Source organism: Adelges cooleyi, unplaced genomic scaffold (genome assembly GCF_023614345.1).
Source record: "Adelges cooleyi isolate 19-005CV unplaced genomic scaffold, UGA_ACOO_1.1 ACOO_flye_CR_arks_rails_tigmint_CR_PRNA_769, whole genome shotgun sequence".
NCBI lineage: Eukaryota > Metazoa > Arthropoda > Insecta > Hemiptera > Adelgidae > Adelges > Adelges cooleyi.
The window spans coordinates 1-13,559 of NW_026096479.1; the positions used below are offsets into that span (position 1 = coordinate 1).

A 13,559-nucleotide genomic window follows, 5' to 3' on the forward strand; every position below is an offset into this window, starting at 1 on the left:
TCAATCAGAGTTTTCTTAGAAACAGATTGATTTTTTCCCTGTTTAGACCCATTAAGACACCATAGTTAAATGAACTCTTCTCCATTTATTCTTTTCTACTGCTCATGTTTCATATAAAACAATTTTAAGTTATAGAAATGCACATTGTTTTAATGTTTGGCTTCAACGAACATTTTCACCATACCGAAGCTTGACGGATTTCGAGGAATACAGTCTATTATTATTTATTCACCGGACAATTGGACTGCATCAGTCCTACGCTGTTTTATATAAACTTCTAGCTAGTAGGTATATTAAGCTTTGTTATTTTTCAAAGTCCTGATTATATCTTCCACTTTCTCGCGGTTTGACTTTTTCTTATAAATAATTTCAATTTGATATTCAGACGTCCTTAAATTCGTGGATGAGAATATAAATTTAATTATTTTCAACTTTTTGTCAAACAAAGCTGTAAAAAAAGTTGTAGGGGCTCAGTTAATGGTTTATAACCATAAAAGCAAAAGATTTTTTAAAACATTTGATCATCACCAAACACTTACTTCAAAGGTTTAAACAAAACAAGAAACAATAATTGTAAAGCCCTTTTAGTGATGTAGGTTCAGCAAATCTCATAAAATTAAGACAATTAGTGACATTTACATTTTTTTAAACATAATCGTAACCCATATTCTTAGCATAGTTTAATTGAAAGTAGTCAGATGCTCTTAATAGTTTCTAAAATACAAATACAATTTTAAATTATTACAATAAATGTGTTTAAAGACAATAATTTGGTGTCTGTTTTGTATATATTAAGTTGGTAATATCAAATGAAAAAGAAAAAAAGTTCTACAAATATTTTGTTTCAAAATTAAAAATGTTTATAATTTTACCTTAATTGTTAAACTATTTATTCTATTCGCAAAACACATCTACGAAAAGCATGAAAACCTCATACAATGTTTTTAAGTTATACAATGATAATAATCTGAAATTTTAATTTGTCAACAGCTGCGGTTAAATGTTAAATCGTATGCAAGCTGTCAACCTCAAGTCCATCTTCATCTCCAACTCCATCACTATTTCCAGCTCTAACTCCATCTCCTTTCTTTAGACATTTTATTTTTTGAACGATCCAATTATATAGCAAATTTTTACAGGACTGAAATCTCCTTCACCATTATTTCCACCAACTTAAAAAAACAAATAAGAACTTTAACAAAAAATCAGCCTTTTAGCTTATTAGTTACTATTTATTATTCAGGACATAACTGAAACATTTGTATAAAAATATATTAGGTATAGACAAATAATCCGGTGACACAGTAGTAGTGCGGATAGATAAGTAAAACAATTAAGTGTAGCCTTCACTATAGTTGCTTTTGTAACTACACAAAGTATCGCAATCCCATTAAAAACTATACTCTGTAACTATGAGTGTGCTCTCCGTGTTATTTCTACTTCTATATATACATATATACTAGCTGCCCGTGTACTCGATTTCGAGCGGGTAATTAAATCAGGGTGGTAATCTTTCGAAGACTAAAATGGGCAACTATAAAATGTGAAATGTGAAACCATGTATTTTTGGCCAGAAACTATGAATAAATATGATCAACTGTCAACCGTGATATTTGTACACGTAGTGCCATCTATTGGAATAAACTTTCACTAAAATCTTAAATTTTCCATTTTTTTTAGAAATTTGAATTTCGACAATATCTTGTGTACCTATTAAAATAATAGCAATATGTTTTTTTAAGTATTCTAATAATGGACTTAAAATGGACCTAAATTGACCTATTTTTACCTCATATTATGTCCCCTAATTTAAGGCAACGTGAAAAAAAATCCTTATAGGCTCCGCCGAGAGGCTCGTCTATAAGGTCGACGACTGTTATATTCATATTGGCCATTGCCAGTAAGGTAAGTGTACTCATTATTTACTAGAAATAATTCCTTACAAGAGTAATATAAATGTACAGTTATATTAAAGAAAAGCTATGGAAATGTATTGTTATGAAAGCTAAATGTTATACAACTGCTTTTTTTAAAAAAAGCTATGCAAAACGATCCTTGGACTATATATTGTTAAAAAGACAAATCGGTGTAATTGCCGTTTCAAAGTCTAAAGCGATCAAACAAATTGGATTTTTAAACTTAATCGAAAATTTTGAAAATAATTTTTTTGAGCTGTAACTTTTTCTCAAAGTTAAATACAGACTATATTACAATGTCTGTTGCAATGTAAATATAGTACAACTATCGAAATGATTGCAAAAAATATTAAATTATATAAAGTCTGAAGAAATTTATGGTGAGTTCCTTTATGTTTAAACAGGAAGGAACTCATTTGTTTTAAATTTGGTCTTATAAAGTACTTTCGATACCATTTAAGATTATTACATTATAATTATCTGCAGCTAAAAATGAAGCTTTACTGAGTGTTTTGGCAAAAACTATAGGTAATTATATAATTTTTACATGTGCCTTACCAGGTTAGTTAAAAACAAAAAATAACATTTTATATTCATCTTATATTTACAGAGGACTATAAGAAGGAGGTTGTCATTACAAGTCAGTATCGCCCATTTAATACAAAAAAACTTCAATTACCAACTTAATTTTTTGGACTAATTAAATTTGTTTTTATACATAATATGTTTTAAAAAATATATTACAGACACAATAATCAGGCAAGGTACCCAAAGTGGAAGTAAAGTATATTTTAAATAATTATTCTGATATATAATTGTGGTGTGATATTATATTATTATTATATTGTCTGTTAATTAAATGATTAATAAATAAAAAAGGTATATTTCTATATTTTATAGTAATTCTACTTTTACTATTACTATTACTATTACTACTATTTTTACTATAACTATAACTATTACTAATACTATTACTTTTTGTTTTACTATAACTAGTAATAGTAAATGTAATAGTAGTAGTAATAGTAAAACAAAATGTAAAAGTAATAGTAATAGCAATAGCAAAAAAACTATAAAATCTATACATCTTTACACCCGAGTGGTAGAGCACGTGGAGGTACAGCTGTAATCATAAGAGATACCATAAAGCATTTCGAGCGTGAAAAATACTCAGAACTGTACATACAAGCTACAAGTGTTCGTGTTAAAGATGGGAATAATAACCTCACGATTACGGCTATTTATTGCCCACCGCAAGGAGGTGCAGATGAAATTTAATTTACTGCATTTTTCCAAACGCTAAGAGACCGATTCATTGCTGGTGGTGGCTACATTGCCAAGCACTCTCACTGGGGATCAAGACTGATCACTCCGAAAGGGCGTGCTCTACTAAAAGTAGCTAACACTATAAACGCTGAAATAATTTCTACTAGAGAGCCAACCTACTGGCCAGCCGATTCTAAGAAAATCCCCGACCTGCTTGACTTCTTCGTAATTAAAGGCATCTCCTCTAATTATGTTGAAGCTGAAGGACCAACAGAGCTAACGTCCGACCACATCCCTGTGTTATTATCGTTAAGCTCAAATGTCATTATGAAAAACCGAAAACATTTTCAAATAAACAAATACACAGACTGAGACCTGTTTACAAATACTCTGGAAAAAGCTTTCACTCTTTCTGTGCGGTTAAAATCGTCAACAGACATTGAAATGGCAGTACATACGACTCGTAAACTGACTAATGACATTGTTGAAGCGGCAAAAACGGCAACACCTGAAGCTCAAAAAGGCAACGATCGCGAGTTCAACTACCCGAAAGAAATCAGAGAGCTTGTTCTACAAAAGCGGCGAGCAAGACGAATTTGGCACAGAACTCGACACCCATCCGATAAAACCGAATAGAACCGAGTCAGCATAATACTACATGATAAAATCAAAGAAGTGAAAAATGAAACATTAAAATCGTATTTGTGTGGCTTATCTGCAACAGCCGATTCCGATTACTCTTTATGGAAAGCCACAAGACGATTAAAAAGACCTCGCGTTCATAAACCACCCATCCGAAAGGAAGATGGCACTTGGGCGCGCAGTGAACAAGATAAAGCTGAAGTATACGGACATCATCTCGAACGTGTGTTTCATCCAAACGACATGATTTCTGAACTTGACAGCATTCAATGTCAGCCACTTATTTCTATAAGAGAAATCATACGGCACTTTACACCACTTGAAGTAGCCCATGAAATCGATACCAACATCAACACCAAAAAGGCACCTGGATACGACGAGATCAGCACACGCATCCTTAAAGAGCTACCTAAGAAGGCAATCATCCACCTTACTCACATCTTCAACGCCATCTTGCGAACGAAATTTGTTCCCGAGCAATGGAAATAAGCGGAGGTAATTTTATTGCTCAAACCTGGGAAACCACCCGAACAAGCCACCTCTTATCGGCCGATATCGCTTCTACCATGCATTACAAAACTATTCGAAAAACTTCTTCTTAAGCGTCTTAGCCCCCCTGCTTGGGGTACCCATTTATTTGGGTAACGGGTGTGACATCCCCGCGGACCTCAGTCAACCAGGTGGAGGTGTAGCCTGAAGGATGTCAGGATCGTCTCAGGTAAGTAAGTGACTACATAGATCGTAGCACTGAAGCACCTCCTCCACCATGTTGGGCCCTCCATTAATGGGGGTTGTCATTGGGCCAACAACCCAATACGCAAAAATAAATAGTTAATGGATTGTAGAAACTATAGAGGGAAATCACTACTCGACTCTTCATACAAGATTCTGTCAAACTGCTGTGGTGTATTCCTTGATGTGGCCCAAGCTTTTGATAAAGTTTGACACAAAGGTTTATTAATAAAACTGCAAGAGCAGCTCCCACATACATGGTGTGCACTTCTCAAATCATATCTGACTGAATGACAGCTTTGCGTTAAATACGAAGAAGCTACCACTAACTGGAAGAGTATATCAGCTGGAGTACCTCAAGGTAGTGTTCTCGGACCTATTTTGTACCTACTCTATACAGCTGATATTCCAACTAATGACGATAGCTATGTTTGCCAATGACTCGGCCATACTGTCAACCAATAAGGACCAACAAGCTGCGACTGAGATCCTACAAGTGACAATCAACAACGTTTACGACTGGACAAAGCGTTGGAAAATAAAAATCAATAGTGACAAGTGAACGGTGCACGTCAACTACACGCTACGTAAAACCGCATATATCCCAGTCACGCTTAATCAACAGATAATCCCACAAAATAATTCGGCAAAATATCTGGGAATGCACCTTGACTCGCGACTTAACTGGAAACATCATGTACGCCAGAAAAAGTTGCAAATCAAAGAAAAAATGCGCAAACTGTATTGGCTAGTTGGGCGACACTCCGAGCTAGACCTAACCAGCAAACGTCTCCTGTATGTATCGATCGTTAAACCGATTTGGATGTATGGTATTCAGTTGTGGGGTTGCGCCAGTAGGTCTAATATCGAACTCATCTAACGTTGACAGAACATCGCTCATCGTACTATTGTTGCAGCATATCGGTATGATAAGAACGACATCATACTGCGCGATTTAAAAAAACATCCGTGCAGGATGAAATTACCCGGTTTGCCCGCAAACACGCAAAAAGACTAGAGCTTCACTCAAATACAGCTGCCATACAACTCCTCGACAAGTTGCAAGACATCAGACTACTCAAACGACTGAAGCCATTCGACTTTTACTACTACTTTTACTTTTACTATTACTATTTTTATAACTATTACTACTACTTTTTGTTTTACTATAACTATTAGTACTACTTTTACTATTACTAGTAATAGTAAATGTAATAGTAGTGGTAATAGTAAAACAAAATGTAAAAGTAATAGCAAAAGTAGTATTAATAGTAATAGTAAATGTAATAGAGAGATTACTACTATTTTTACTATAACTAATACTATTACTATTTTTATAACTATTACAACTACTATTACTTTTACTATAACTACTACTTTTACTATTACTATTACTATTACTTTAAATATTACTTTTACTATTACTTTTACTATTACCTTTACTATTACTGCTACTACTACTATTACTACTCGTTTTCGTTTTTCCTCCTCACAATATTTTTTCTTCCTATCCCCGATCTTCTCTTCTAACCTGAACCTAACCTAGTCTTAACTATCGAATCCAAATTTCACATAAAGCTTACAGAACCTTACTTAAGTGTGCAGAAAATTTCACCCCCCCCCCTTCTCCCCCGTAGACATGTTCATGTCAATGATGTTTAAGCATTCTTTTTAAAAGTATTTACTTTCGACACGGCTCAATAGATGTTTTAGTTGAATTTCAGTCATTGATCTTCTACTATAATTAATATCCTTTAAACTAGCGTTCCCGATTAGAGGATCTGCAAAAAAAATCATTGTTTTGCTAACAAATAATTTAATTACAAATCTGTTCGAAAATGTATTGTTTTTTAAAAATAATGTAATGTATTTTTATAAATTATATTTGGCCAATTTTAATTATACAATTATAATAATGAAACATTATAAAATAAGTGATTATATATATGACTTATGACCAATACTTGAACAAGATATTAGTATTAAAACTATTCAGTATTTGTTTTAAATAATGCATAATCACAATATTAAGTATAGGTGCTTGAAAATTTGTATACACATTATAAATGCATTATTTTTTAATTTTTAATCTGCTTCAATTTAAGTTCCTGACAGACATTGAACTCAATATCTTCACTGTACATGGCGACATGTGAAATATTTTCCGGTAAATTTGATAATAATAGAATACAAAAGATGTAATAACGTTGGCAATAGTTTCATTCCAGGTATAACAAAATTTATGAGAAGCTAAAATATTATGTACTGTAGATTTCAATACAAATTATAGTGCTACTAAACAATAAATGAATCATGTTACAATGTTTACAAATGATTTATACTTAAATATTTTTTATATAATATTAACTTAGAGTGGTACAATTGCTCTAAAAATAAAAAACGGATTATACTGGTTTATATTTGTAAAAAGAACCTCAGGAATGAATTATTGTTATTGAGTAAAATACGTTTTTAAAACAAGTCTATGCGATGACTTTTATTTTAAATACCTATTTGTATAGTGCATACGGGTTTAGAATGGAATATATGGTTAAAATTCGATAATGCAAACATTAGTCTTAAGAGTGATTGGAATACCAGTAACTAATAGTATGTTCTGTTTAAGCTCGATTTGGTGTAATGTAGACATGTAATTATATTTTTAAAAAACACCTCTGTAAATAAATCTACATAGACGACACAGACACATAATATATTAACACTACTGTTATAAATAGAAGCCGCAAAAAAAATTATTTATTAACAGTACAGCAAGCTGATCGAATAGGCTATTGCCTTAAAATTTCAACAGCATTTTATATCGTAGCTATAAAATTTTTGTCTCTTGCACAAAATACTTACAAATAATACGGTATTATTGTTTGCAGCTAAAAATGAAACTTTGCTGTGTTTTGTTTTCATTAGCCGTTGTGAAGGTTTTGGCGGAAAAAATAGGTAATAATTAAATTTTTACACAAACCTAAAAAGAATTACTTAAAAATTTAAGAAAAAACTTCAATATTTATATTTTATTTACAGTGGATTATAAGACGAAGGCTGTCATTACAAGTCAGTAATATAATTATTTTATCCAAAATAACTTTCTTTAAGTTTTTTATTTTGTTTTTATGCATAAGTTTTAAATAATATATTGCAGACGAACTACTCAGGCAAGCTTGTGATATAACAGGTATAGTATACTTAAAATAGAATATTCTGATCTGAATAGTGTATATTAATAAAAAATGATTTATACATTTCTAATTTTCTGTTCATCATGATTACATAACAAGTGTAGTACCAGTATTTAAAAAACCTTTTCTACTCTAAGTTAAGTTAATTATGCACCGCTTTTAATGATGTTTTATCTTCACGGACTCTTATTTTTTATGGTTTTTTTGTCTAATAAATGTATGCCTTGATTTAAATATTAATATAGTAAAAGTAATAGTAATAGTAGTAGTAATAGTAGTAAAAGTATAACTACTACTTTTACTATTACTATTATTCTAAGTAAAAGTAATAGTAATAGTAGTAGTAAAAGTAATAGTAAAGTAGTAGTAATAGTAATAGTAAAAGTAGTAGTTATACTTGTACTACTATTACTATTACTACTACTAATACTTTAACTATTACTATTACTTTTACTATTACTTCTACTTTTACTATTACTATTACTTTTACTATTACTATTACTATTACTATATTTATTACTTTTACTATTACTACTACTATTACTTTAATATTAATATTTTATTTGAAATCTGTTTATTTTTTCTAGCGGGATTTCCAACTATAATAAAAAGAATTGTACTTGGAAATCAATATTCAATGGGTAATCCTAATAATAAAATAGAAAAAAAAATTATAATGACAAAAAGTGATATGAAAAAATGTTCGAAAGTGATAGTAAAATAATCACAACAAAAAATTAATCCATACAAAATAATCAGTGATATAAATCTTAAATTTACTTAAATTTATTTTATGCTACTTCAGTCTGATCTTCAATTCATCTATTTTATTATGGTGCTTTTTTCGATTTAATAATACGCACTTAATTTCTCTCTTGACTGAAATATTCTAATTTATAAATAAAAAATAAAATTAATCCAGTTTAGTCAATAAACGATGTACTATGTTTTGTACATTTTAGAGGAATTGGCTTTTATGTTTGCTGTGCCGGGTAATAATTTTTGCGCTTTATGGAAGTATCTCCACAAAGTTAATTTATACTCATTATGTGATAATTGTTTTCTTTTTAATTTTAGATTATGCAGACACTGAAGGCCTTAATATATTTCGTAATAACCTATATATATTTCATACATAATATGTATTATAGTTAACACTGATAATATATATTAAAAATAATAATATATATACATGGACATATACATACAAATATAATTTAAATACTATCGAAAAAAATATGTACATTAAAATGTATTTTGTTTTGAACTTTAGAATGCATGAAATACGAACGTGATGTGCAAGAAGCAATATTCGAAGGCATTAATTGTAAATATAATATTAATATTGTTATATGGACAATTTGTATATAATTATGTTTAGATTAAAGTTTTGATGCGTTTTCAAAACAATTTATATCTCATAGATTAACGCAAACGGGGCTACTAGAAATAGTTTAGAACATTGATTATAAATAATAGTTGATAGCATAATAAACAATTTGATTTGAACAGTTATCAAAAAATATAATTATATAGTAATTAGTAAATAGAGTTTAAAGTCATTAGGCATTTGGCTATTTTTGTATTTGGCTCATTTATTATGAATTGTATGATTATTTGAAATTTTGTTATAGCTCTCGATGATGAGTACAAGGAAGTGCCTAAGATTGATGCTGCTAAGATCCCAGGTAGGTTTTCACGCTTTTTTTATAGTCTTAAATGATCTATACATATTATTAATCATAACTAATCAAAATTAGTATAAGTTACTAGCTAAATTTTTGGATACTACTTCTCGACTTAAAAAACTACTCAAATAAAATATAATTCGGTCGAAAAAACAATACATTTTCGAACAGATTTGTATTTAAATTATTTGTTAGCTAAACGATGTTTTTTTTTTGCAGATCCTCTAATTAGGAACGCTAGTTTAAAGGATATTGGTTATAGTAGAAGATCAATGACTAAAATTCATCTAAAACATCTATTGAGCCGTGTCGAAAGTAAATATTTTCAAAAAAAAATGCTTAAACATCATTGACATGAACATTGAACATGTCTAGGGGAGGGGGGTAAAATTTGCTGCACACTTAGGTAAGGTTCTGTAAGCTTTATGTTTAATTTGGATTAGATAGTTAAGAATAGGTTAGGTTCAGGTTAGAAGAGAATAGAAGAGAAGATCGGGGAGGGGAAGAGAAAATATGGAGAGGAGGTAAATGGAAAGCGAGGAGAGGAAACAAAGAAAGTGACGGGAGGAGAAGGAGAAAAAAATATGGGTACGGAAGGATAAGAGTAGGGAGGGGAAGAAAAAGTGGAGGTAAAAGAAGACTGGGTAAGCATGGAGAAGATAAATAGAGAGTAGGAGAGGAGAGAAATGGAAGAAGAAGAGAGGATAAGGGAAAATAATGACCATGATTATAAACATCAACATGAATATACATTTCAAGTGCGGAATATCTGCTATATTAGAATTCTATCTGTATAGATATAGGTACAATAAAACATATTTGATATTCATGAACATGATGGTACATGAAATTTAATGTTGGAGGGAGATAAGGTGCATCTAGAGTTCTATCGAGGATAGAAATAATAAAGTCTAAGTCAGTGTATTGACAACGAGATTATAACTTTAGAAATACTTACATAGTTCATATGAAGTGAGTAATCATGCCAAGGATATATAATCTGAAGAACATGGCCAACATAAAAATGCCTTTACTACTACTCCATATTTTAATAAAGACAGAACTAATGCAAAATACAGTGTTCGGATTTAATTAGCAGAGTTAAATAGTTTGGTACGATAATACGCATTGAAAAACTTTTAAAAGACTTCAACAATGGCAGTATTTATATGTTGCTTAAAGTTTAATGTTGGAGTTCTTTTAAACACGGCCAAGTATGATGCCATTAAAGAGTATTAATCGTAAATAGGACAATGTTGTCTAAAAAATTACGTAACTTCACTTTTGTCTACATTTAGACTAAGATTTGTTGCACTCTGATTACAAAAATGTTGAGTTCAGATTGAACAGCGTGAAAATCCACAACTGACCAAATACACGATATCACTTAACAAATAAAAAACGGAGAACAGTCATGAATTTGATAAAGATGTGTATTTCTTAATTGTAGACTTTAAATAAGCCTATGTCAATTGTAAGAAGTGTTATTACTATGGAACGCGATGGTCCAACTAGAAATGCCTACTAAGCTTGTTAGGATGGTGAAAGCATGTATGCAAAATTAAGATGCAAAATTCAATTCAATTGGTGGTATCAGAGGAGGTTACAGTGGTAAGACAAGGTGATGACAGGGTCTCCGGTTTTATTTAACACTGCGTTGAATCGGTCGTTAAAGAAGAACTGCAAAGTGAGCCACAGGGTTTAAAATTTGAATATGAAACAAAGATAATAGATAGTATTGGCCGCGTAAGCAGGGTAGTGATAGCAGAAACAGAGGATAGTCTCAAAAGTACAACCGAAAATTTGATGGATGCAGCGAAAAAGATTGGTCTTGTCGTCAATGAAAAAAAATTCAAATGTATGATTTTATTCACAAAATGCAATAACAATAAAATATATGTCATTTAAAGGAGTCCATAAATTTAAATACTTAGGATTATATGTTGATTAGACTTTTGAATTCAGTTTTTTCAATTCAGTTCTTGTTCTTAAAATACCTATTGACATGTTTGGTACATCGTTTATGTGATGACAATTTATTTTAAACACTTTTAATGAATAGGTAATAATTTACAACAATATATCAAAAATATAACTCTGACTAGCTATAAATTATGACTAGAAATATTAAAACTATATTCAATAACTAGTCAACACAACTAATATATGTATAAAATGCAATCTACTACAAAGTTTTATTGAAGAAAATAAAAATTCTTAATAATATTATTCTTAATCAATTTTCTTATTAATGTTTCTTTTTTGAATGAATGTTACACGAATTTTATAAATAATAATTCATGTACCTAAATAATAAGCTAAATTTATCAGGTTTAAAAAAATTAATGTTGTATTTTTTAAGGACGAAAGGAAGAAAGTTTTACTGCTATTCATGTTTGTTATTTAATTGGATTATATAAAAATTCAACGATCCCACGATTTGGAACATTGCCATTTATAAAAACTGCCAAGGTTGACGATGATGGCACTTGCATCCTAACTTCTTCAGAAGACGATGTTACTTATTACAAACACTATATGTTTGATATATTTCAATTTCGGCCGGATATCCAAAAAGAGGAAGTACTTTTGAATCAAGATTAGGTACTAATAATTTCTATACACTCATTATTAATAATTATTAGATACACTGTATCAATAATTTTTTCCATATCGCACTATTACAAATAATTATATAACAGTTTTGGTCAATACTTTAAACACATTTGTTGGCTATATGAATTTTTTGACCATTTGTAAATAATTTCAACGTTTTTACTTTTTTTACTGTTTTGTATATTATAAAAAACTAAATCACTTTCTTGGTTTGGTTTTTTCTGGTTACTTATATTATTTATACCTTTTCTTCACTTAGTTATACATGTTAAATAGTTATTTTAGTTTGAACATCGCTATCGCTATTTACTCAAAGTATTTAAATAATCATTGTTTTTTTGTGCTTTTCCTCAACGCTTACAAACAAAAATATCATAATTATTTATAACTATGGTCTAAACGGTGTCTAAAAAGATTTTATCGATGGAAACCATAACAATATATTTATTTTCTGTACGGTACATTCAATAAGCAAGTTCAATAAAGTTAATATTATGATTTAATACTTTATTTTGTAAAAGTTCTGTTGTTTATTATGCTATTTATAACTATATTATTTTGTACTCTTTGCCCTTAAGGTCGTAACTACAATTAGTACAAAAAAATGGCATGTGTGTACTAGGTATGGTTTTATGTTTTCCAAAACACTTATTAAAATAAACACATTTTGTTCTATATTCGTTGGTCTACGGGCCTTCCGATAAAATATGATTATTTCTTGTTCTAATAATGTAGCAATAAATTATGATGCAAATATAAATTTACTTCCCGAATATGCGAATACACAAATCTGCAGTTGTTCAAAAACAATTTTAATATCGACAAAATTATAATACTGACACTTATGTCCTTGAAATTGTGTTTGCAGCACCTGGTACGTTTACGACTGATCATCTATCATCTATGTTTTTTGTTGACTGTATACCTATTGTCTGTTGTGGACTCACTTGCACTTATCAACGTAGAAATTTACTACGTTCAATAATGCTAACCTTTGTTGTACTCTTAAGAGTTTTGGTAAATATTCAATAAGAGTTATCACGTTTAGTAAGTATGATTGAGTAGTAAGAGTCGAGCTAAGGCGCAGTAACAATAATTATCGTTTGAGTTTAAGTTTCCAAAGTTAATATGAGAATAGCTGATTTGGAGAGGATGTAAGAAATATAAAAATCTGTGCAAAATTGAGATCACGTTGTATAAAAACCCTACAGAAAACAAATGTTTAAAAAAAATTAATAAACTCTATGATATATTCAGTGGACCACATTAAAAAAATCATCAGGTACATAAGAATTTTATCACTATCGACATTCATTTAATACATAAAAAATTGACAGTTTAATAATTTATTAGTTTTCAAAGTATCGTACGTGCTCTATCTGTAAAAAGTGGCAACTATATCAAGTGCAACTAAAATTCTTTAAAATTCTTTCTCAATACGATAATAGGTACTTGCTACTTAGGTAAGGTACGAATTTTATCGGTAGACTAGCATTTAAAATTGA

The 13,559-nt window shown here is 30.1% G+C and overlaps 1 protein-coding gene across 3 annotated transcripts; it reads left to right on the forward strand.

The window, feature by feature from the left end:
* Positions 1–7,309: 7,309 nt before the first annotated feature.
* Positions 7,310–12,257, forward strand: LOC126845331 (uncharacterized). 3 transcript variants are annotated; one of them, XM_050583980.1, is made up of 10 exons: positions 7,311–7,511; positions 7,596–7,625; positions 7,714–7,746; positions 8,338–8,391; positions 8,713–8,742; positions 8,828–8,860; positions 9,024–9,077; positions 9,385–9,438; positions 9,658–9,753; positions 11,801–12,257. In XM_050583980.1, exons 1-10 carry the CDS (start codon positions 7,451–7,453, stop codon positions 12,040–12,042), a joined length of 687 nt encoding a protein of 228 aa, XP_050439937.1. In that variant the 5' UTR covers positions 7,311–7,450; the 3' UTR covers positions 12,043–12,257. The 3 variants fall into 3 exon arrangements, with proteins under 3 accessions (XP_050439938.1, XP_050439939.1, XP_050439937.1); XM_050583981.1 differs by lacking the exon at positions 8,713–8,742 and having other exon boundaries at positions 7,310–7,511; XM_050583982.1 differs by lacking the exons at positions 8,338–8,391; positions 8,713–8,742 and having other exon boundaries at positions 7,310–7,511.
* Positions 12,258–13,559: the final 1,302 nt, after the last annotated feature.